Below are 23,831 nucleotides of genomic sequence, written 5' to 3'. Positions count from 1 at the left end.
TAACTGAAGTCTCTTCCCACACAGAGGAGTCTTTCAGGTCAGACACTCCTTCTCTGGGGTTCCCCTGATTGGGCCATTTCTGATTTACACTTTTGACTTTGGTCCAGCTGGCTAGGCTTCCCAGGATATGATCTCTGTAAGCTGGGAAAGGTGTGTCATGGCAACAGATTCAGGAGGGTCATTGTTGCCTAGGGGTGACATCATCGCTGGATTTGGAGGAGACTGGCAACCATAAATTTGGTCTTTGATGTCAACATGGGGAAGGAGTGTCACCACAACATGAGGAACTGTATGAAAGGGTCACAGCATTAGGAAGGTTGAGAACCACTGACCCAAAAGAAATCTCACTGGAAATCAAGCAACTGCCAATTAGACCCTCAAGAAAGACCTGGGGTCAGGCAGGGACTCTCTGACGCATTCACTAGAGAATAGGTTGTGTTTGATGCTTTTGTAAAAACGATTGGCCTCAGCAAAGTCCACATAGTAAACTGCACTATTTGATGAGCTTTGACAAGTGAACGCATACTTAAGTTTATTTTCCCAGCAAAATACATAGTATTTCCATTGCCCTTACGTCATTTCCTGCTGTGTTCTCTTACCATCAGCTCTGTGACCCCAGTCCTAAGATCGGCCTGCCTTCTCCCACTATACACCCATTCCGTCACTGCTAAAATTTCAGATCCTGGGCTGGAGAGATGGCTCAGTGGTTAAGAGCACTGACTGCTCTTCCAGAGGTCCTGAGTTTAAATCCCAGCAACCACGGCTCACAACCATCTGTAATGGGATCTGATGCTCCCTTCAAGTTTGTCTGAAGATATATATAATAAATAAATCTTTTAAAAATTTTTTCCGATCTTTGGAATCACACTTTGTATAAACTTTTACCAGTAGTCTTTTACTCAACACGCTTTTGAGCCTAAGTCGTGTCGCCAGAGTTGAAAGACTGCTGCTTTTAATCCTACAAAATATTCCACCGTGTGTATAGCTCAACATTAGTGGACGCATAGATTGTTCCTGCTTTGGCTATTCTGAGTACAGATTTCATAGAAATCTGTGTACATCCTTGCACATACACACCTGAGATGAATTGCTGGCCAGAGAGTGGGGACACATTTAACCTTTATCTTAAAGTACCAAACGTTTTCCAAAGCGATCATACAACTCTGCAGCGTATGCATGGGATGGTGAGCCTAGTCTATTGTTAGCTGTGTGCAAGAGTCCCAGGAACTAGACATGGTGTCACACACATCCAAGCGCTAGAGAAGCTGAGACAGGAGGATCATAAGTTTAAAGCCACTTGCAGGGCTCAGCGAACACCTCAGTTGGCTTGCCACTCTTGTGCGAAGCCCTGGATTTGATGCCCATAACTGCATAAAAAGAAAATGTTTTTTCCCACATTCTCTTGGACATTTAAACTTGAACATGTTATTTCTTAAACTCTCTGGTGGGCATGAATTTATATCTTATTGCGGATTGAATTTCTGTTTTCCGATGATTAATGATATTATCTTCTCCTATATAGGCATTTCCTTGGTCACCTTTGAGCTGTGATTGACTTGTATCAGTTCTTCATACAGTGTTAAAATACAAACATCTTCTGTGTTTTACGTTTATTCATTAGCCCATAGTTCCTAGAGTAGATGTGTTTGGAAATGAGATGTAAGATTTTTTTTCTTGTTTTTCTGTTTTGTTCTTCCTTTTTTGGTTTTGGAATTTTAAGACAGGATTTCTCTGTGTAGCCTTGACAGTCCTGAAACTCACTCTGTAGACCAGGCTGGCCTCAAACTCACAGCGATCTGCCTGCCTGCTTCTGCCTTCCAAGTGCTGGGAATGAAGGTGTGCACCACCACTGCCAAGATGTAAGTTCCTTTTTTAAAGTTATCTTATGTTGTGTACGTGAGCACTTTAGCTGTCTTCAGACACACCAGAAGAGGGTATCTGATCCCATTACAGATGGTTGTGAGCCACCATGTGGTTGCTGGGAGTTGAACTCAGAACCTCTAAAAGAGCAGTCAGTAATCTTAACCTCTGAGCCATCTCTCCAGCCCAAAATGTAAGTTTCTTAATGCTTATGGAAAAACTGCTTTCCAAGAAAAATACAATAATAATCACACTCTCCTCCGTAGGTCTGAAAGAGACTTAGCATCATCCTCAGCGACAAACTGGTTTGTCTGTGTACATTAATAGCAGGAAGGGCACAGAAAAGACTCCAGCCTCATATCTGAGGGCTGAGAACACCAGCCACATAGAATCTCCCTAGAACACATTAGTAAATGTGTATGACGGGCTTAGCCATCTCTCCAGTGGTGGCAACAACTCTAAGCTTAATTTTCACTGGCCTTAAGTCTAGGTCCTATTTGTCACTTGCTAGTTGTGTTCCCAAACAAGTCCCTTCCCCTTTTTCCACCTCCCTTTACTACATCTGCAGATCGGAGACAACAATGGTGTCTGAAGACATTGTGGTCTTCTGTGAAGACAGACTACCCCAGCTTCTTCTCACTGTTTTAAAACAGCACCCTCCGTGTAAGTGTTTCCTCTCTGTCCCGTTGGTGACCTGTAGCATAGTAAACACCTGAAGAGGCCAATAAGACCAAAGGTGGGAACCAGAAAAGTTGAAGACTCACCCCTGCCCTTAGAGCTGATGGCAGCAAAGGCTAGACACTGTCTGCTCTAAGAACAAGCGTGTCAGACACTCAAGCTTTACCTCTTTTTAGTCTTCCTATCCTTGGTTGGCGGGATCAGCGCTCCCCCACACCACTCCTCATGTAGAGTCACTGTTTCGCTTGTCCCCTCAGCCCCAGTGCCACCTAGCACAAAGTCTAGCTCAAAGTTCCCAAACTACCTTTCATAATAGAATAGTACTTTCACACACACCCAGTCTATCTCGCAAAATCCTATATCCCACTTTCAACCATGAAAAACACTATATGGACCCCAAATCACAAATTACCCAGAAAGCACCTAACTTATGCTCCCCAAAATTATCAAAGTCAGGCCAGAGAGATAGCCCAGTGGATGAAGGCATTTGCCATCAAGACATGATGACCTAACCCAGCAGTGGTGGCACACACTTTTAAGCCCAGCACTCAGGAGGCAGAGGCAAGTGGATCTCTGAGTTTGAGGCCAGCCTGGTCTACAGAGTGAGTTCCAGGACAGTCAGAGTTACACAGAGAAACCCTGTCTCAACCAAACAACCAAACAAACAAACAAAAAATATTCGATAACATGAGTTTAATCCCTGGGGCTCACACAGTGGAAGAAGAGAATGGATTCAATGGTTTCCCACAAACTATTCTCTGACCTCTGCTTGCGCATCCCGGAATACAGAAGCTCACACACACAACACAAAGAAAGAAATGTAATTTTTAAATGACCAAGGCTATCAGAAATAAAGGAAAGTTATGGAAACATTCTGGAAGGGTCTAAGGAGACACAAGAATAAATCTTGAGTAGACTCATATAATATTAAGAAAGAAATTTTTACATTAAAAAAAAAATGCACACTGAAGCTATAACAATTCGTCCACACTGGTGCATCTGCTGAGGTGGATACATCACATTAAGAGAGACACACGCATAAGAGGATGAAGGCTACATGCTGACTCCATGTCTCTCAGGGCATTCTGTAGATTTAAAGCTATTCTTTAACAAAAATGTATGTGCATCCCCCATACCCATGCCGGTACTGGAGGAGACCAGCAGAGAGCACCACACCAGGACCTGCTGGAACAGGAGTCCCATCTGGTTGTGAGCCACCTTGTGGGCACTGGAAACTAAACTCTGGGCTTAGAAAGAACAGCCAGTACACTTGGCTGAGGCGCCATCCCTCCACCTCCCTAACATATTCGTTAAGTTTATCTCTATGGTTAGATTCCCTAGCCAGGGTATTGCTTATCTTCAGCAAAATGGGTACAGGAGAGGTTTTGGCATGAGAGAAGGTTGATGGGAAATGATGCAATTATACTATAATCTCAACAAATACACCATGATTAAAACACACTCCACCCATGCTCACCTAACCTGGTGATTAGTCCCAGCATTCAGATGGCAAAGAGAGGTAGATCTCTGTAAGTCAAAATTTACAAGAGAGTTTCTAGACAAGCAGAGCTATGTATTTGTCTTGATTTAAAAGAAAAAATCCTGTCTCTCTATTATATATATATAATATATATGTGTATATATATATGTCATACATAGCCTCTCCATATATTAAATATAATATATTGCATACAACTATGTATATATTAAATATTACATATCATAAAAATCTCTATATGTCATATATAATCTCTGTATATAAATATTATATATACTCTGTCTATAATATATATAATCATGTTTTACATATTTACACACACATATATACATATATATAATGTATATGTGTGTATGTATATGTGTCTGTGTATATATACATATATATATGTATATGTGTGTGTGTAAATATATATATATATATATATATATATATATAGTTTTTAACTCTTTCTATCCCATCTTCTCTCTTTCTTATGCCTATTCCAATCAGCCCTAGGAAGACCAACTTCACAACCCTCCACTGTGTCCCTGCTGACTTCCTGGTGCTAAATGCCATGCTCGGCCAATGTCACCAATCCCCCAGTCTTCCTCCATCACAGTTGTCTTTTGGACAACATAGTGTTACAGTTTGACCCTGCCCTCTCCAGCCTCCCGGTGCTCCTCAGATGTTTCCACTAATTGCTCCTCTCCTCCACAGCCTCTGCATCCAGGGCAGCAGGGAGGGCAAGCGTGGGTTCAGATCCTCTGGGTCCACATGCATTTGCTCCCGTCTGATCGCATCTGATACAGAGCCTCTGACACATAGAGACAGAGAGAGACACAGAAACAGACACAGAGAGATACAGAGACACAGAGACACAGAGAGACGCCCTCAAGTTCCTGGCCTCTTTCCTATTCTGCTGCCATTCCATTCACTCACTGACTGACACAGCACCAAGTGATGAGCTCGGTGCTAATCTTAGAGCTTCCCGGATGTACAATGAGGATAATTGCCTCATCTGCTCTGTGAGCCAATTCTGAGATTAAGGACAATGATGGATGTCTAGGGCCTGGCACACAGCAAGCACGCAAATGATCGTTGCTGTCATCCCTGTAATTACCGCCGTCCTGTGAACACTGTCCCTTATGCACGTTCAGGTTGGATCCCTGCATTCAGGCTTGGGATTTGCCACTGGGCCATGCTGTCATTATCTTACAGAGAAGTCAAAGTTCAAAGGGTTACAAGTGGCTTTTCCCCCTTAGCATCATGCAGCTAAAAATGTGTCAGAGAAGTAATTCAAGCTCAGGTGGGTCTGGCCTTAAAACTTTGTTCTTGCTATGAGAAGCATGTCCTCCTTGAGATCACTTAAAACCCAAGTTGGGAAAACACGCAGCTGTATTCCTTCTAGAGAGTAATATAGAAATGAACCTAAGTCTTATACAATGTCTTCAGATGACTGGAATTATGAAGCTTGAAGCCATATTATTTAGCATTGATCCATAGAGATGCAGCTACGTTGTTGATTACAGGCTTTATTTCTGGGGTCCTGAGACCCCCCTTTCTGAGCTGCAGAGCATAAGAAGGTACACCACACACCAGAGGGACCCAAAGGCCCATGAGTCTTCTGTTCCCCTCCAGGAGACAACCGGGTCCTTTGGGACAGATAGGACACTTCCTGGAAGGAAGTGCTTTGCATGGCTTCTGTAACTAGGGTCTTGATCTAGTTTCTAATGATCAGTATTGGCATCTGCACCTCAGATATTTTAAAGGTGGTATTTGTTTACTACCTGCCCTTCCCTTTCTGCTTTCTCGTCCACTGTGTGTTCCCCGAATCTGAGGTTATCTGTAAGTAAGAGAGAAGGATAAAATACAGTAGGGATTCTACTTCACTTGGCACTGACACCCGGGGTTCGGATGCAGGCTCTTCAAGAACAACACTAACATATTCTACATAGTAGGCTGTTTATTGTCAAATTTATTTTTTTTTAAAGAATGTCTGAGGGCTGGAGAGATGGCTCAGTAGTTAAGGGCCTCTTCCAGAGGCCCTGAGTTCAAATCCCAGCAACCACATGGTGGCTCACAGCCATCTGTAATGATGCTCTCTTCTGGTGTGTCTGAAAGCAGCTAATACATATATATATATATATATATATATATATATATATATATATATATATATATATAAAGAATGTCTGGTTAAAACCACAAAATTCCAGGGATAGCCACTACCACGCCCCTGCCATAGCCTTCCTTGAAAGCCACAGCACACTAATGAAATCTGGAAAGACATTTCCACCCTAAATTACAATTCATTTTTTAAAATATTTATTTATTTATATAAGTACACTTTAGTTGTCTCCACACACCAGAAGAGAAATTGGATTCCATTACAGATGGTTGTGAGCCACCATGTGGTTGCTGGGAATTGAACTCAGGACCTCTGGGAGAGCAGTCAGTGCTCTTCACTGCTGAGCCATCTCTCCAGCCCCTACAATCCATTTTGAACATGGGATTGGGAAGTAACAAAGAAAATAAAATCTATCACCAAAAGGTGGAGATCACAAAGGTAAAAGTGGCAGAGGCCTGGCGCACAGTAGGAACTCAGTGAGCATTACTCACAAAAAAATTGTCCTTTTCTTTGAGCAGGAGGACTAAAAAGTTTGGGTCAGGTTACCATTGTTAGGGAAAAGATGAAGAGAGTGGGGGACATATGGCCCATGGAGGTGTGGGTGAGACCTGGGGTCAAGGGAGATGCTTCTGGGGGGGCCCATGTTGGGAATCCGTTCCCCCTGAGGGACCAGCCACACGATGGTATAGTACAGAATAGAGTTTATTCAGGTCATGGGAGAGTTAAGAGGGTGGTAGAGGGAGGGAGGGAGGGAGGGAGAGAGAGAGAGGAATAGAGAAATAGAGGCTGACCATGAGCACGTGAAGGGAGGGGGAAAGGAAACGGGAAGAGGAGAGGTAAGGGGGGGAGAGTAAGGCTGCAAGAGAGCAAGAGCAAGAGAGAGAGGAGGGGGCAAGCAGCCCCTTTTATAGTGTCAGGTCACTGGGGCGGAGCATAACTGGCTATTGCCAGGTAACTGAGTGGTGAGGTTTACAGAATCCCAACAACCATGAGTTGAAGGTCTTTATTGAGAGAGGGAGGGAGGAAGAAAGGGAGTACAGAAGAAAGAAACATGGTCCAGACCAAAGCCACAGACTCAGCCTTGGAAGCAGGATCTGCTAGCACCGGTGTGAAGGAAGCCCGAAGGACATACACAGGTCATTTGAGGATCAGCTCCTCACTCTAACTAGATCCTTCTACCCCCTCAGACCTCAAACCTCCCGTCCCAACCATCTCCTTAGGCCTCAGTCCAAGGCTGCTGGAGGCATGTGCCTGATCCTCAGCTCTGACAAAGGCCCCATTCTTTTTAGCCGGCCACAGCTGGAGCCCACGTGTGGCAGCCCTTGTGTGGCTGGGAGCCAGGAGGTCTCTGTCCAACCCGGTGCTGGCAGGAATTTGACATATAAACTTGAGCAAGGCACCCTCCCCTCTGCAGCCCATGTCCCCTTCAGTAAAACAGCAGCAACCACACTGCCCTGTAACCCCCATGGGTGGCGTGTGGCTCTGCTGAGTTGCAAGTGATGGGAAACTTCCTTGTGAATCACCGTAAACGCCCGTCACTGTGACTGTGAGGACCATTATCCCCATCGTGGCTTGTCTTTGATTCATAAGCAACTGCCCTCCACTCCCTCTCTCTCCTGCCCTTCTGGAATGTGACTTTAGAGAATACAAGGCTCCTGCCCATCAATCAAGTCCTTCCCCTCCCCATTCCTCTCTCTCCTCTAAGGTATCCAGCCTTTTGTCCCCGGTATTGAGTCCAGACCCCTCCCTTACACCCCACTTCTGAGCACTCCCTATTTCTGCCCATTCTGAGGAGCTGAGTAATTTGGGACACCCATCTTCCCCCTCTCTCTGCAGTTGCTTCCTCTGAGAGTGAAAGGGATTATGTTCCAAACCACCCTCAGCCCTGAGAATCACTTGAGAGCCTGAAGGGTCACATGATCCCTTGACTGTCTAAGACCCTTCCATGATCAACCATCACTCTCTTCCCTCTTGTCTCCTCATAAACGTTACTTTTTTAAAAAGATTTATTTATTTATTATATATAAGTACACTATGGCTGTCTTCAGACACACCAGAAGAGGGCATCGGATCCCATTACAGATTGTGAGCCACCATGTGGTTGCTGGGATTTAGACTCAGGACCTCTGGAAGAGCAGTCAGTGCTCTTAACCCCTAAGCCATCTCTCTAAGCCCCTCCTCATAAAAAAATTTCTTTGTCAAAGTTGTAACGTGACTTCAGCCAGACTTGAGGCTGAAGTGACACCTTGTTTATTTAGTCCTCTTTTAAATCATTTTAATTACATGCAGAAAGATAACATCAGTTCTGAGACAGAGAACAAGCAAGCTAATAATCAAAAATCCCATAAACATCTTTCCGGATCTTTTAGGTGTGAAGATCCCAGACAAAAGGGGGTCCCAAGAGACAAAGAGACTGCCACGCCTACATCCCCTGAGCCTGCCCTGAGCTTCATTTTTTTAAGGTATTTTTATATGTTCTTTTTAACAAATATTGTGTACAACCTTTTTTTTTTTAAGATTTATTTATCTATTTCATGTATGAGTACACTGTAGCTGTCTTCAGACACACCAGAAGAGGGTATCAGATCCCATTACAGATGGTTGTGAGTCGCCATGTGGTTGCTGGGAATTAAACTCAGGCAGTGCTCTTAACCACTGAGCCATCTCTCCAGCCCTGAGCTTCAAATGCAAATGTAGTGCCTTAGGAAGGGGGAATTCCCGCAACTTAACAGAGGCTGAAGCAGTAATGCCCTCCAGTCCTAAGTAAAATGATGATCGATCCAACATCGGGGAACGGACCAAGAGTGAAAGATGTCTTCCATCTTAGTTACCCGGGACTTCCGCCCTGGCCCACGGACCTCTTTGCAGTTCTAAAACCTTCAGTGTTAAAGGGAAGGGCCATCCTTGGCCCAGCTTTCTGGGGTCAGAGGCCACCTGCTAGGGCCCTGAGATACAGCTCTAAATCAGAGCTTCAGGCGCCATCCTGTGGCCACTAAGGAGAATGCAGACATGAAGAAATGGTGAGGACAGGAAGCGGAGAGGTAGGTGTTGGCTGCATCCAGGAAAAAGAAATGGCTCTAGCTTCCACCGGTACTCACAGTTCCCCAACAGGAAGTGCACCACGCAAGTCCCACACCCACGCAAGTCCCACACCCACGCAAGTCTTCTGGCTGGCCCTGCTGATTACTCACGGTGTACTCTCAGACAAGAACCCGCGGTCCCTAGGACTGACTTTCTTTAACTTTAAACTTGAGGGGTTGGGTAAGGTGAGATCTCAAGCCAGGCACTACCCCAGCCTGCTTACTTTATGTTCATAATACCCCAGCTTCTGTGCCGAACCACTCCTGACCCACAAGGCCAATCACAGAATCACCATACCATTTAAGGTTCGGCTCAAAGCTCCCTTCGCCCCTTTTTTCATGCCTTCATTTGACACCCACTTTTTTCTATACGATTGTACACAGGTGGGCTTTCCTCCCCATCCAGCTTTAGCAGTACAGAAACCAGTCACCCTAGCCTCAGCCCTGTATGGTAGCAGAATCTTGTTCCCTTCAACAACTTCCATGTCGGAATCTTGGGAACCTGTGAGTAAATCTATGACTCTACATAACCTTCTGCGGGGTTTTTTGTTTGTTTGTTTGTTTGTTTTGTAGAAGCATATCTGTGATTGTCAAAAAATCATAGCAATATAATTACAAAGAGCATCACACGTCACACACACAGAGGGGGAGGGGGTAGTGTTAAGATCACAGGGCTGTGAGACTGTGAGCCAAGGGATTTGGGAGGCCTCTAGAAGCTACAAATGAAAGCAGACCTCTCCAGAAAGAAAGCAGCCCTGCCAACCCATCCTGGACTTCCGACTTCCGGAACTGTAAGACACGGAATCTATTTTGCCTTCAAGGCCTTCATTTGTTACAGCAGCACTCGGAAACCGATATTAACAGGTCAGGTCAGCCTCTGACTACACATGCGATTTGGGGAAACTACCTGGCTCCGTTTCCTCTTGTCTAAGATGGGAATGATGAAGGCAAAAATTATTTTTAGCATTTATTTTTACATTATCAGGACCGTTATCACCACCGTGGCTATTCCTTGATTATAACCAGCTGCCCGTCACTCCCTCTCTCTCCTGCCCTTCTGGACCCCGGCTTTATAGAATACAAGGCTCTGGTCGGTCACGCCCTTTCCTTCCCTATTCTGTCTCCTCTAAGGTATCCAACCTTCTGTCTGCCTGCCCGTAGTGAGTCCAGGCCCCGCCCTTTCACCCCACTTCTGACCACGCCCTATTTCTGACCATGCTGATGAAGTAGGAAGTAGGACCAGCTGATGGGGTGGAAGTCAGAGAACAACCTACCGTGTGGGATCTGATGACTGAACTCAGATTGCGAAAGCTTGATGGGAAAATGTGCCTGCCAGCTGAGATACTAATTCTCTCACAAGTGGATACAAGTGGCACTCTTATGAAATCGTTTAAAACGATGTCCAAGACTTATTACTATAAGAATAATTGCCAACGACCATAAGCAAAGGGCCTAAAATACACGTCGGGCACGATGCTAGGTGCTTGTCCCAGTTAAACCTTGTCTCAGCTTTAACAATAGCAGAACAAACCCAGAGGAATTTACCTGACGCTCATTCTGGAACTGAAAGTATTTTAAGCTTTAGTCTGCCGCGTGTACCCGGGAAGTCTGCCTTCCTTGCTAGTAGATGGGGGGGGTTGCTGGGGGTGCGGTTCAGCTTTTCTTCTTGAAGGAATGGCAGAGGGAGAACGACAAGCTCAGGGGTGCCACCAAGTGCCAAAGGCAGATGATACCAGCCAGGTGGCGCTCATCTCTCATTCCCCCACTGTTCTCCGTTCAGGGCTCCAACCTCCCCAGACAGGTCCCAAGAGACCTTTGAGCCACATTTTTGGCTCCAGAAGACAGGAAAAGCAAGAAAACGGTGTGCTAGAGGAGGGGGACTCAGACTTCCTCGGACCCAAAGATTCTCGGGGCACCCCTCCCTCCCCGCGTCCTGCATAACGGGGCCATCTGTTCTGGGCTGAATAAACAAGAGACGGGAAGCAGCGGCCCCCTGCCCCCAGCCCCAGCACTGCACAATGCGCCTTTCTCCAAAAGGACGCCGCCCGGGCGCCTGCGAGCACGCTCCGTCTGAGCTCCCCTCCCTCTGGCAGCATAGCAATAGCCACAAACCGACCCAGAGAAAACCGAAATGGGCTTTTTATTTTATTTTATTTTTTTAAAGAAATCCAACAAAGCTCGGGGCAAGCGTAGCAGTCCTTCCCCCACCAGCACCTCCCCCATCCCATCCCCTCGTCCCTCTCCCCTAAATCTGGCTCCTGGTCCAGATGAGGCCAGCTCGAAGGCAGCGCTTGGGGCCCGCCAGCGCCCCCTCCCGGACGGTCCAGGCTGCGGGGCTCCGGCTCTGCCTCGCGTGGCTGCTCAGACAGCATGCGACCCTCACTTTCGGTTAGCCAGCTGGTTCTCCAGCTCCTCCAGGCGCTCTGTCAGCCGGGCCAGTGAGCGGTTAAGGAAGATATGGTCTCAGAGAACCCTTCGCCTACCCCGCAACCAGCGCCTCCAGCCCCAAAGGATATGGTTCTGCGTCAGGCTGTCGAGCGCCCCCAAGGTGCGGCCCTGGAACTCCACGAGACTTTCGCATTCACAGGGACTCCGAAGCTCTGTCCCCGCGCTAATGCCCTCCTCTGCAAGCAGATACAAGAGTCATGGGAATGAGAAGCCAAAAGGGAGCCCACCAGGCTGTGGCCTTGACCTTGTGACACACCTCTACCGAGTCGATGTTTGGATATGTGTACATACAGGCTTTAGGATTTTTGACCTGCACTGAGTCAGAATAAAAGTCTTGGGGAAAACTCAACCCCTCTAAGTCTCAATCCCCCTGCATCTGTAGAATGGATATAATGAATGAAGCTACCCACTGACGGTTGTGAATTGTAAGAATTAGACGATTTGTGTATGTGTGCCCACCTGCAAAAGAAATTCTCAAACCCTGATGCTCATTGGGATAGCCACAGAGCTTGCTAGAATCCAGATTCTGATTCAGAATGAGAGTCTGTATTTCCAATAAGCTCCTACAACGCATTAATACCGAAGTTATTATCCATGGGTTTCTGTTTGCTTAGAAAAGTCCAGGAGGATGAGCTCTCTCCAAATGAGACATACCAAACAATGGAGGCGTTCTGTATCTGTCCCACCTGATTCAATATCCACCAGCCACCTGGAGCTACTTACCACTTGAAATGTGAATAACTCAGTTTTTATTTTGTATTTCTGTGGCCAACTGTAATTCATCATACACATTTAGCGACTGAACACCATATTGGCACAATATCTAGAGCTGTGCCAAGCACAAGTCAACCCTGTATGGTGTGTTTCAAGTAAACCAGCATGCCTCAAGCTGTGGTCTGTGGGCAAGCAGTATTAGCATAACTTAGGAATCGGTCATAATGGCAAGTTATTAAACCCTATCTCAGACCCTACTGAGTCAGGATGAAGCCCAACAATATGCAATTCCATTGATTCTGATGAAATTAATGTTTAAATTACAGATCCAAGTCAGGCATGGTCGTGCACGCCTTTGGTCCCAGCACTCAAGAGGCATAAGAGGAAGAAAGGATCTCTGTGAGTTTGAGGCCAGGCTGGTCTACAGAATGAGTTCCAGGAGGGCATCCAAAGCTACACATAGAAATCCTGTCTCGAAGAACAAAAACAAAGCCCTATGGATCCAAGTGTATGTCCACACACATTTCGACATCTAAGAGTGGAGTACAGATAAACCTGGTTACCTGTGCTTCCTTAGCAGCACAGGAAAATGGTCGTGCTTATTACAAAGATAGCATCACTGTTTTTTTTTTAAATCCGTGCTATTTTCTATTTTTATTTTTTTATTATGTGTGCATGATACACACGTGAGGCCAGACCACAGCACTCATGTCGAAATCAGAGGACAACTTTTGGGAGTCAGCTCTCTCCTTCCACCTTTTTGAGGCAGGGTCTCTCCTTGGCTTCGCCTCTCTATGCATGTTCAGGCTAGCTTGGCCTGCGAGCTTCCAGGTGCTTCCGTCTCTACCACCCCTCTTCCTGTAGGGATGCTGGGCACAGATGTGAGCCATCACATCAGGCTTTTTGATAATGTGTCCCAGGATCAAACTCAGGTCGTCGGGCTTGCATGGCAGCCATTTTTACATGCTGTACCATCTCTTGGTTTTTTAATATTACAGGCAATAAGATAGCACAGTTCTTAGTACTCAGCCTCCCTAGGAAGTTTCTATTATAAGTCAAGCTCTCACCCATGGCAACCTTGTGTCATTTTACTGATGGCCTCGTTAGCACTCCCTGATGATCACCTCTGGCTTGTGAACTGTAGAACCCAGGGTCACAGAAGGAAGAAGATCAGCCTGGGCCTGTGTAGTCAGCCAGTGAAGAGCCTTAACCAGTTCCAGCTTGCCTCAGAAATCTAAAGCTAGCAGTAACTCTTACAGAAGAAGGTAAGGTAGGGCAGGGGTTACGTGAGAGTTATGCGGAGTCCATTGTAGACATGGGGACAGGAAGGATCCTAAAGCCGGATGTGTCCAGAATGCCTTGGTTAATTGTTAGAGTTGGTGGTAGAGTAGGAAGCACATTTAACTACAGATTTTCTACCCTGGACACAGCCCTGCCAACCTACCTCTACCGGCAGCAGACATGCTTCGCTGGGAGAAGAGTCACATCTTAGACCTATGTCTAATCTAAAGACCCCGTGGTCAAAATCAAGGCACCTTGCCAAGAAACTTTGTCCCCTATAAGGTCCAGCTGCTCCCCACGGTGACATCTGGATCCCCAACCCCCCAGCTGAAGACCAGGTATATTACAATGATGGCATTTATGGTCTATATCCCCCTGAACGCACAAGCACTGTGCAAAGGAAGAAGAAGAAGGAGGAGAAGGAGGAGGAAAAAAACCACCCTGATCTGTCACTTTGCCAAGCCTATAAAGTTGAATCCCAACCAGATGAAGGATTATAATCAGCTCTGCTTATGAATGCTAAATATGGCTTGCTTTTTACAGTTTTCTCTCGACCTGGAGAGGTGGCTCCGTGGTTAAGAGCACTGGCTGCTCTTCCAGAGGACCCAGGTTCAATGCCCAGCACCCACATGGTGGTTCACAACCATCTGTAACTCCAGTCCCACGGGAACTGACCCCGACTTCTGGCCACCACATGTACCAGGTTCATACATGCAGGCAAAAGGTGTGCAGAAAATACATTTTTTATTTTAAAAATGTAATAATAAGGTTTTCTCAAGTGACTCCAGACACTTCTAATTTGAGCGAAAACCCCCAATGCTTCACTGACTCTGATGTGCCCACAAAGCATGTGAGGATCCGAGTCACTGTCCCGGGCCGCATTTCTGACAAGCTGTGGTAAGGTGACAGACCTGGTCCCTGCTTTAAATAACAAGCTCTGTGTATCTAACCGTAACTGCTGAAGTGTAGTGAAGTGCTGGAGACCAGGGCATCTATCAGAGCTAGGCAACAAGACAACAGACCTGCCCCGCCCACTCCCCCACCCCACCCCGGAAGAGATGTACCTGGGCAAATGCTGCCTTTGAGATTCTCCAGCAAGTGTGTCATGGTGCTAAAGTCCGGAGAGTAGGACACGTGTAGTTCTGATGGTTCCGATGCAATCTCACGCAGCTCTTCCTCCACAGCCTTGCCCACGCCCACAGCATACATGACGATGCCTATAGGGCCCAGGCACTCAAGAGGGAGCTCCAAGTATGGAGAAAACTGCTTTCCAATCTCCACTCCGACCCCACACCGGGCCATCCCTTGCCAAACCTACCTTCCTCTTTGGCTCGAGCTGCCCACACTGAAATGTCATCCTGAGAGCGGCCATCAGTGAACACCAAGCCCACGCGAGGCACGTTGAGGTCTCGAGGCCGTGCGCCCTGCGCCTCTGTGAAGCTGTGCTCCACCATGTGACGCAGTGCCAGCCCTGTCATGGTGCCGCGCTCCATGTACTCCACGGCCAAAACTGCCTGCTTCACCTCAGCTGCGGTGCCATAACGTCCCAGAGGGAACTCAGTGCGCACCCGGCTGGAGAACTGCACCAACCCAATGCGTGTGCCCTCGGGGGACACATCGAGGAAATCCACAATCTGGTTCACAAAGCGCTTCACCAGCTCGAAGTTCTGTGGGCGCACACTCTTGGAGCCATCCACCAGGAGAACAAGATCCACGTGGCCCTCCCGACACCCTGCCAAGGAGAAAGCCTGCATGGAGGGGTCAGATCCTCGCCCAGCAGAGCCACATTCTCATCTAGTTACTCATTGCCAATACTTATTATATAACGCATACCAGGACAGTTATGTGTCCTGACTGTGTGTGCCCAGCAATCAGTACATAACCATCATCCTCTTTTGTATGATAGCTTTCGATGATGAAGTGCTTAGCACTAACCAAATGCTTTGTTAAAAGCTTTTTTTAATCCCCGAGGCGGGGTTTCTCGGCGTGGCTCTGGATGTCCTGGGATTCACTATGTAGACCAGGCCAGTCTCAAACTCAGAGATCTGCCTGCCTCTGCCTCCCAAGTGCAGGGATTAAAGGCAAACATTGGTTCATTTTTAAACAACCAAAAGTGAAAACACCACAATAGCTAGCATTCACTGATCACCTAGTATGTATCAGTCACAATTCTAAGCACCCCGTCAGTATTAATAACCATGACCAAAACAATTACCGATGTCTACCTACTATGTGTCACATACTAGAACATGTACTTGATACATTTTCTCCTCGAGTGCTATCCCCGTTTTCTATAACTTAGGTTCTGAGGATACAGTGATTTGTGACTTGCTCCCATCGTTAACAGTGGCGAAGCCAGGACTGGAAGGCAGGGTTATCTAAACCGTAAACAGCTGTACCTGCTCACTAAGACACTGCCTCCTTTTATTCTGATCCAGGAGCTTCAGGAGTACCAGGGAGTTCAACAACAAAGAGAACATAATCCTGACCCATGGCACCGGGACAGGCATGCCATCTGCCACAGTTAAGGAAAGTACACTATGAGGAGGTGGTGAGAGAGACGAAGACAGGAGTAAATCATTTTTTCCTTCTTGAGGAAGGCTGCATGGAGGTTGCTGAGGTTCAATTCCGTCTTTGATGCAGACTGAGTAATTGTATAATTCAAAATGCATATACATATGGAAGGACCCTTTCCTCCAGCGTGATCATCTTTGAAGGAAATTGGGATTGCATGCAGACATGAGGGTCAAGCCTTCATGAATGCAATTAGTTAATGTCCTTACAGGAGTTTCTAGAGAGTCTGCCACCTCCATCAAGGGAGAACACAGAGAAAACCATAAGCCAACACACAGAGCTTCACAGGACACCGTGTCTACCAGCATCTTGGTCTTTGCCTTTCCCAAACTGAGAAATAACACTTAAGACACTGTTGTGGCTGAGATATGGTTTGTGCCCAAGAGTCTATGTGCTAGAAACTTAGTCCCCAGAGTAACAGGACGGAGAAGTGATTGAGATCCAGGGGTCTGATGGTCTGTCCATTACAGTAATCTAAGTAACTTAAAGGTGGAAGGGTTTGTTTTAGCTCACGACTTTGGAGATTTCGATCCATGGCTGTCTTTTGTCCTGGGGAGAGGCCAGATATCGTGACAGCAGGAGAACGAGGGAGGAAAACAACACCCTCCATCATAGAAGGAAACAGAGACAGGCAGACAGGAAGGGGCTAGAGTAAGACACTCTTCAAATGGGACATGGAGGCACAAGCCTGTAATCTCAGCACTTGGGAGACAGACAGGATCAAGACCAGCCTGGAATACATGTCCAAATCCCAGTCTTCAGGAACTGGAGATAAAGCTCATTTGGTATCATGGTTGCCTAGCTTGTACCAAGCCCTGAGTTAGATCCCCAACAGCACAGAAAAGGAGACATGATACCATCGGAGGCAGTAGGATTAGGAAGCCCAAGGTCATTATCAGTTCTGTAGCTAGTACATGGCCTGGGCTACATAAACCCACAACCCCCCAGTGACCTACTTCCTTAATCTGGGGCCCATCCTCAACAGTTCCATCTCCTAACACCCTAAAAATCTACTCTCATATTTAATCTATCTTTGGGTTGATCCATCAATAAGATCCTAGGCCCTGAACATTTTGCACTAAGGACCAAGCCTTTGGCACATGAGCCTTGAGAGGGAACACTTTATGTCTAAGCCGTAACAGACCTTCTGGGAGATGATTAGGTCATGGAGCATCAATCACCCTGGGAGGAAATTAACGCCTATATCACAGAATCCCTTAAGTCAGAATGATCTTGCCATTGGGTGATTACAAAGGATGGCCACCTCTGTTTTTGAACCCTTGAACACACACTCTTCACTCTCCGGGGCTCTCCCTTGTCCTGTGGTCATCGCCAATGCCGAGATGTTGACGCTATGCTCAGACCTCCAGGATGTGGGTACCACGTAAGCTCTATTCTTTATCAATCACCCAGCTTTGAACATTTTCACTATAGCAACGCACATCAGAGTTGCTCCCCAGCAACCGGAACGGACTAAGACGGTCTTGAAGGATGACCAGGAATTTACCAAGCCAAGAGAGGCATTCTAGAAGGTTGGCACAGCACGTACAAGAGAATTAGGGCTGGGAAGGGCATGACACATTTGGAGAGGGACAGGCCAGTGTGACTGAAATGTTTATGTGTGGCAAGAAATGGACGAGTTGGCTAACCGTGAGCTTATGTGACGGTTTCAAAATTGACCACAACCCATGATGAAAATTAGGATGATAATATACCCCGGTGCATTTCGCATAAATAAACGTCCACTTCGTGAAGCAATATTTACTCTCCTAAACTCAGGAAACTATTTTTCTCTTCTTTTCCTTAAATGCTGGTTATAACCCACTAATTTGGTTTCATTATCCATTAATGTGGTTGTTCCCAGTACTGGAAAAATTCAAGGGGAAAGCATTTTGTAGACATTGGTAAACCGCATAAGGATTTTGAGTAAGGGAGGAATGTGATCGGATATGGATTTTGAAATCAGTCTCGACAGCAGGGTAGAAGAGTGGATTGAACAGAACTGGGCATAAGCACACCCCCATCACATGCACACATATGCCACCATCTTGGGGACTGTAACTAGGCATTGAAGAAGAGGCAGGCAATGGGGCAGGAGCAGACCCTCTGCCTATAACTCACGGTCACAGCTCTTGCCATCAGCCTGAAGTCGCCTCCCCTCAGGGCACAGGCAGTGGAAGGAGAGCCCCTCACTCACACACTGGAACTCGCAGCCATGATCCACACCATTGCAGAAGTCCCTGACTTTAAGGGAGACACCAGGTAGAACCGGTCAGGTTAGATCCCAGCAGCTGGAACCCCCTTTCCATTCCCTACAAATATGAGAGACACCTCCTCACCCCGACAACTTCTCCCATCAGGCAGCAGGTCATGGCCCTCTCTGCAGCGACACTGTGGCCCCACTAAAGTGCTCACACACTCATGCTGACAGCTGTGGTTTCCAAAGCTGCAGTAGTCAATGGCTGAAGGAAGGAAGAAATGACAAGATGTCAGTTCCAAATGTAGCCATCAGGAACCGTCAGGCTTGGAATGCTCACAGAGAGGGGTGAGTGGAAAGCTTCCTTACCCCTACAGCTCCTCTGGTCCTGCTGTAGTGCAAAGCCAGCTCGACAACGACAGAAATAGGAGTCCACAGAATTGACACAGAGGTGTTCACAACCATGGGTTCCTTCAGCACAGAGATCCATGGCTGGGAAGAGAATAAAGTCAGCCTTTGCTCGGGGCTTCATTTCAGTCTTGCCACATAACCCTCTGAGGTTCTCTCTAATAAAACCCAGCTGAGAACCAGGGAGATGCTCAGTCTGTAAAGTATGTGCATCAGAAGCATGGGGACCATGCATCCCTATAAAAGCCAGGTGTGGTAGCTGTAGCCCTAGCCCTGAGATGGACAGAGAGCTGCAGATCTCCAAAGACCACGGGCTAACCCCATTAGCCACTGGTAAGCTCTGGGTGCAGTGAGAAAACTTGTCAATAATAATAATAGTAATAGTATTAGTAATAGTAATGGCAATAAGAGGATTATTCCAGGATATGGTTCTATGGGTAACACAACCCTCGTCTCACAAGCCTGTGGCCTGAGTTCAGTCCTCAAAACCCGTTTAAAGGTGGAAGAAGAGAATCAAGTCCTTGACACCCAGCCTCTACGGGTTCTGACGTACGCAGACGTGCACAATTTTTCTTTAATTAAAAAATGTTAAGATCATGCCTTGCCCCTACCCCAAAGGTCATAATTAATTTTAGTATGCCAGACATTTGTGATTCTATCTATAGGGTTAAGTAGTACCCTTAATTCAAACCTTGAACACATCCCAGAGCCAAAGAGCCTACTAGGGAGTCTGGCTCACGGAGGAGAACCCCATCCTCCTCACATTCATTGGCTCACAGGAAGGTGTGAGGAACAGTAGCAAAGAGGACCACTCTGCAAAGAGCTTTTCCCTGTCTGCAAAATGGAGCGGAAGGAAAATATGTTTGCCCTTCTGAATGGTGGGAGGGAGACCTGCTGTTGTGAGCACGCTGGTTGTCTGCATCTGTGAAAATGGTCTAGACCTTAACTGAGGAAAGCTGTGGAGATGTGGGATCTCCCAGAAAGGGGCTGCAGTGGATCAGGAATGGGAGGAGGTCCAGTAGCCCTGTGGGCTAAAGATGGAAGAACCCTGTCACTGGATAATTGATGGCTTCCAGGAACAAGGGCATCTAATAGCAATTACAAGTATTTTTTCCCCTTTGTATGTGTGACCTTTACATTAATTAAAACCCTGCCCACTTCCACCTTTAACGGAATGGACACATGTACACGCACGTAGGAAAGTGTGGCCTTCTGTGTGCACGTGTGTAAACCAGAGATGGTAACAAGGTAGCCATGTGGGACCAAAAAAAAAAAAAAAAAAAAAAAAAAAAATGAGGAAAGATCATGAGTAAAAGGAACGCAGCAGGGCGAGGCATGATTCAGTCGGTGACTTCAGTGTTCTGAAGGCTAAGGCAGGAGGATGCTGGATTTGAGGCCAGCACACAAGAGGGTGTGGAGCAGAGGAGGGAAGAGAAGCGGAGAGGAGGGGAGAGGAGAGGAGAGGAGGAGAAAAGACAAAGGAGGAAGGGGAAGTGGAAAGGAAAGAGGGAGAAAGAAAAGGAAACCCCAGAGCAAGATACAGCTACCGGAATGCACTTTTCAGATATTTTAGGAAAAGACCTAATGTCCATCATAAGCTAATGGGGTGCATACTAAACTTTTTAAGTTGAATTTGAATAGTTAGTTAGTGTGTATGTGAGTGCACTGGTGTGCACAACTGTATGTGTGCTCAGAAAAGGTGTTAGGTGTGCTCATCTCTCCCTAGTCCTCTGAGACATGGTCTCTCCCTGAACCGGGACCTTCCTCTCTTCCCACCTCAGGACGGGAGTTACAGGCATTTGCCAGATGCTTGTCTGGTTCATGAGCACCGAGATCCAAAGTCTTCATAGTTGTTGGGATGCTGGGAAGCCATCCGAGACAATGAGACTGCAGGATGGGGGTGTCACTCACCCAAACAATTCTTGTTATCTGGTGCCAGCTTGTAGCCAGTGTTGCAGGCACAGTAGAATGTTCCTGGGGCGTTGACACACAGGTGTTGGCAGCCATGCCTCAACTCAGCACACAGGTCCTTCCCTGAGGACACACAAGGGGCAATCACCAGAGAACAGACTGGGAGAAGCATCCAAGGGGAGGACTAAAGGGTAAGGCAGAAATAGGGTCTGCAGCAAATACCATTCCCAAGTATGGACTTAGGTAGGATATGGATTTGCTTCTTTGAGAGGGCCAGTCCGGATGAGAGGACTAGAGGAAGAATAGGACTTGAACATCAGGTGTTCAAGATCAACCTCAGCTACAAATCGACTTCAAGGCCAGTCTAGGTTACAAGGAATCTTGTCTCACACACACCGAGGTGGGCGGGGCATGACTCCTGACGGACAATACTCTCAATTTTGAGCGATTCTTGATTAAGACATTTGATGTGGGAGGTTGACAGTTAGCTTGTGGCACGGCCAGTCTCTGACACAAACTGACTGGCCGCTGAGAGTTGCAGGACAAACCCGGAATACACTACTCTGCAGGGGGGACCACGGCTACTGGCACCCGGGAGGGCAAAGTAAAACCGAGGGACCGCCTGTTAGGGTGCAAAATAGAATGGAGCATCTGCATCTCCTGAGCTAGGCGCTACTTAACTCACCGCACAGCCGGCCCTGGAACTGCAGGCCAAACTCCTGGATGAGATCGAAGGACTCCACCAAGAAGACGTGCTGGTCCAGCGGCGGCGAAGCCATGGCGCGTAGAGAGCCCACGTCCGCTCGCTGCACCCCTACCGCATAGATCTCAATGCCCCGGGCGCGCGCCTGAGCGGCCACTTCGGCCACTCGGTCCTGAGGTCGCCCATCCGTCACGATGACCAGGACGCGCGGCACTCGCTCCTCCGATGGGCGCGCGCCTTCGGCCTCGCTGAAAGCCACGTTCATGGCATACTGGATCGCCAGTCCGGTCATAGTGCCCTGCGCCAGCGGCACCACCGCGCGAATGGCGCGCTCCATGTCCTCGCGGCGAGAGAAGGCACCCAGGGGAAAGACGCTCTGCACTTGGCTAGAATACTGGATCACGCCAACGCGCGTGGCGTTCAGGCCCACGTCCAGGCTGCGGAGGAGACCCACTAGGAACTGCCTCATGGTCTCAAACTCGAAGGGGCGCACGCTGCGGGAGCTATCGATCATGAACACCAAATCCAGGGGCCCAGTATAGCACCTAGGACCTGAGGGGAGATGGAGAACTCTCGTGGGTCAGCTAAAGTTGCTTTCTTAGAAAAAAGCCGGAAGAAATGCTGTTATCTGAATGGAACAGCGCCCGTGTCATTAACCTAACAAATAAGCCTTGGACACAGTCATTCATTCATCTTTTGAGAGGGACCTGAGCCAGGAAATTGTACAGATTCCCCGCATGCAGTTCTGGGAGCTGTTCTGAGTCTGTATCGTGTATTGAGGAGTGAGCAAAAGGATGTTGCAGTCCCAAAGGCACACACGAGCCAACCAGACGTCGTAAATGAACGAACTGGTTGGATTATGTCTACAATGTCATATCTCCTGTATCCCTGATAACTTGGATTGTCTCAGCAAGCAGGTCCCTAGTTTTTCTGTTTGTTTGTTTGTTTGTTTTTCTTTTTGTTTTTTCTCCCCATGGTTTCAATGAGCTTCAATAAAAGTCAACACCTAACGAACAGCTCTGTGTGAACCCAAAACTATGCCACATACTGCAGGCGAGGAAACAGCACCCGAGGGGTGGAATGGAAAGCCTGAACCAGCCCAGCGTGTTTCAAAGCCACCCCACACGCCATGCGCACACGCCTCTGGCAACGCTGCCTCACTGTGGATAGAGAAACTGCTTCCTCCCCCTTCCATAGTGAGGACTGGGATCCAGCTCACCTGCAGACTGCAGCTGGGTTTCCCAGGGCTGCAGGAAAAGCAGCGGTAGAGGCAGTAGCCAACAAAAAGGGCCTCTCATGGTGCCTGGAACGATACAAAACCAAATGTCACAGCCTGCAGGTCGCAAGAAGTTAGTAACACAACAGTTTGGCCTCACTTTTCTCTCAGGGCATGGACACTTTGGTTTTGCGTGTCTCCAGAGTGTCTTGCTAGGTATGGTTGCACACTCAGGAGGCAGAGGCGGGCAGATCTCTGGGAGTTTGAGGCCAGTCGGGTCTTCATAGTGAATCTCAGGCCAGCCAGGACTGCATAAAAGATCCTGTCTCAAAACAAAGCAAAAAGACTCCTGATAAATTTTTGACATCATTACACTGGGATTGCTGAAATTCACAGGGGAGCTGTTGTAGAAAATGGCATTTTTGCAGAACTACAGGACACCAAGTAAATAAAAAAATAGACAAAAACACATAAAACTCAAAAGGAGATAAACACCTTTATTAATATATATGATATATATTACAGATCATATGCACCACATATACATGTATGTACATGCATGTACACGTGTGGTTGTGAGTGCACATGTATGTACATGTGTGTACACATGTGTGTATGTGTGTGTGCTCGTGTGTATGTTCATGCATGCATGTGTGTACACGTGTGTGTGTGCATGTACACATGTGTACATGTGTGTATGGTATGTACATCCACACGTGTGGAGGTCAGGGGCAGTTCAGTGAAGTCCGTTCTCTCCTCCCATTGTGTGTGTCCCAAGATTAGACAGGACTGTACTCCGATGGTCAGTCTTGACAGCAAGCACCTTTACCCACTGAGCCATCTGGCCCATGCCTGAAAGAAACCTTTACTAATTATCAGGTACAGTGTTAAATGTGCTTTTCCGTTGTGGCATGAACCCTGCGTGTAGTTCCGGCATTTAAAGCTGCTGTTGGTTCGGTTCTACCTATTCAGAAACAGAGACCTGAAGAAATTTAACGCTGTTACCCAACACCTTATAGCAGGAAAGTGGACGTGGCCGAGAGAGTCCTGTCTATCTGGTGTGTGAGTCAGCTAAAGTGCTCCACACTCTCTTATTCACAGACAGAAGTCATTTCCCCATCTTCCGCCATCCCCGTACCACACCCCAGCCACA

General features: G+C 47.2%; 1 protein-coding gene across 1 annotated transcript; it reads right to left on the bottom strand.

The window, feature by feature from the left end:
- Positions 1-11,605: 11,605 nt before the first annotated feature.
- Positions 11,606-22,765, bottom strand: MATN4 (matrilin 4; the record flags this gene model as incomplete). The annotated part of the gene is made up of 10 exons (XM_080925552.1): positions 22,682-22,765; positions 21,445-22,014; positions 20,760-20,882; positions 18,810-18,932; positions 18,583-18,705; positions 18,365-18,487; positions 14,988-15,401; positions 14,734-14,886; positions 11,710-11,850; positions 11,606-11,649 (listed from the first exon to the last, which is right to left on the bottom strand). The coding sequence occupies exons 1-10, from the start codon at positions 22,758-22,760 to the stop codon at positions 11,606-11,608; spliced, it is 1,893 nt and encodes a 630-aa protein (XP_080781678.1). The 5' UTR covers positions 22,761-22,765.
- Positions 22,766-23,831: the final 1,066 nt, after the last annotated feature.

The sequence above is a fragment of the Micromys minutus genome (assembly GCF_963924665.1).
Source record: "Micromys minutus genome assembly, chromosome: 11".
Taxonomy (NCBI): Eukaryota; Metazoa; Chordata; class Mammalia; order Rodentia; family Muridae; genus Micromys; species Micromys minutus.
This window is presented reverse-complemented; position numbering and strand designations above follow the sequence as displayed.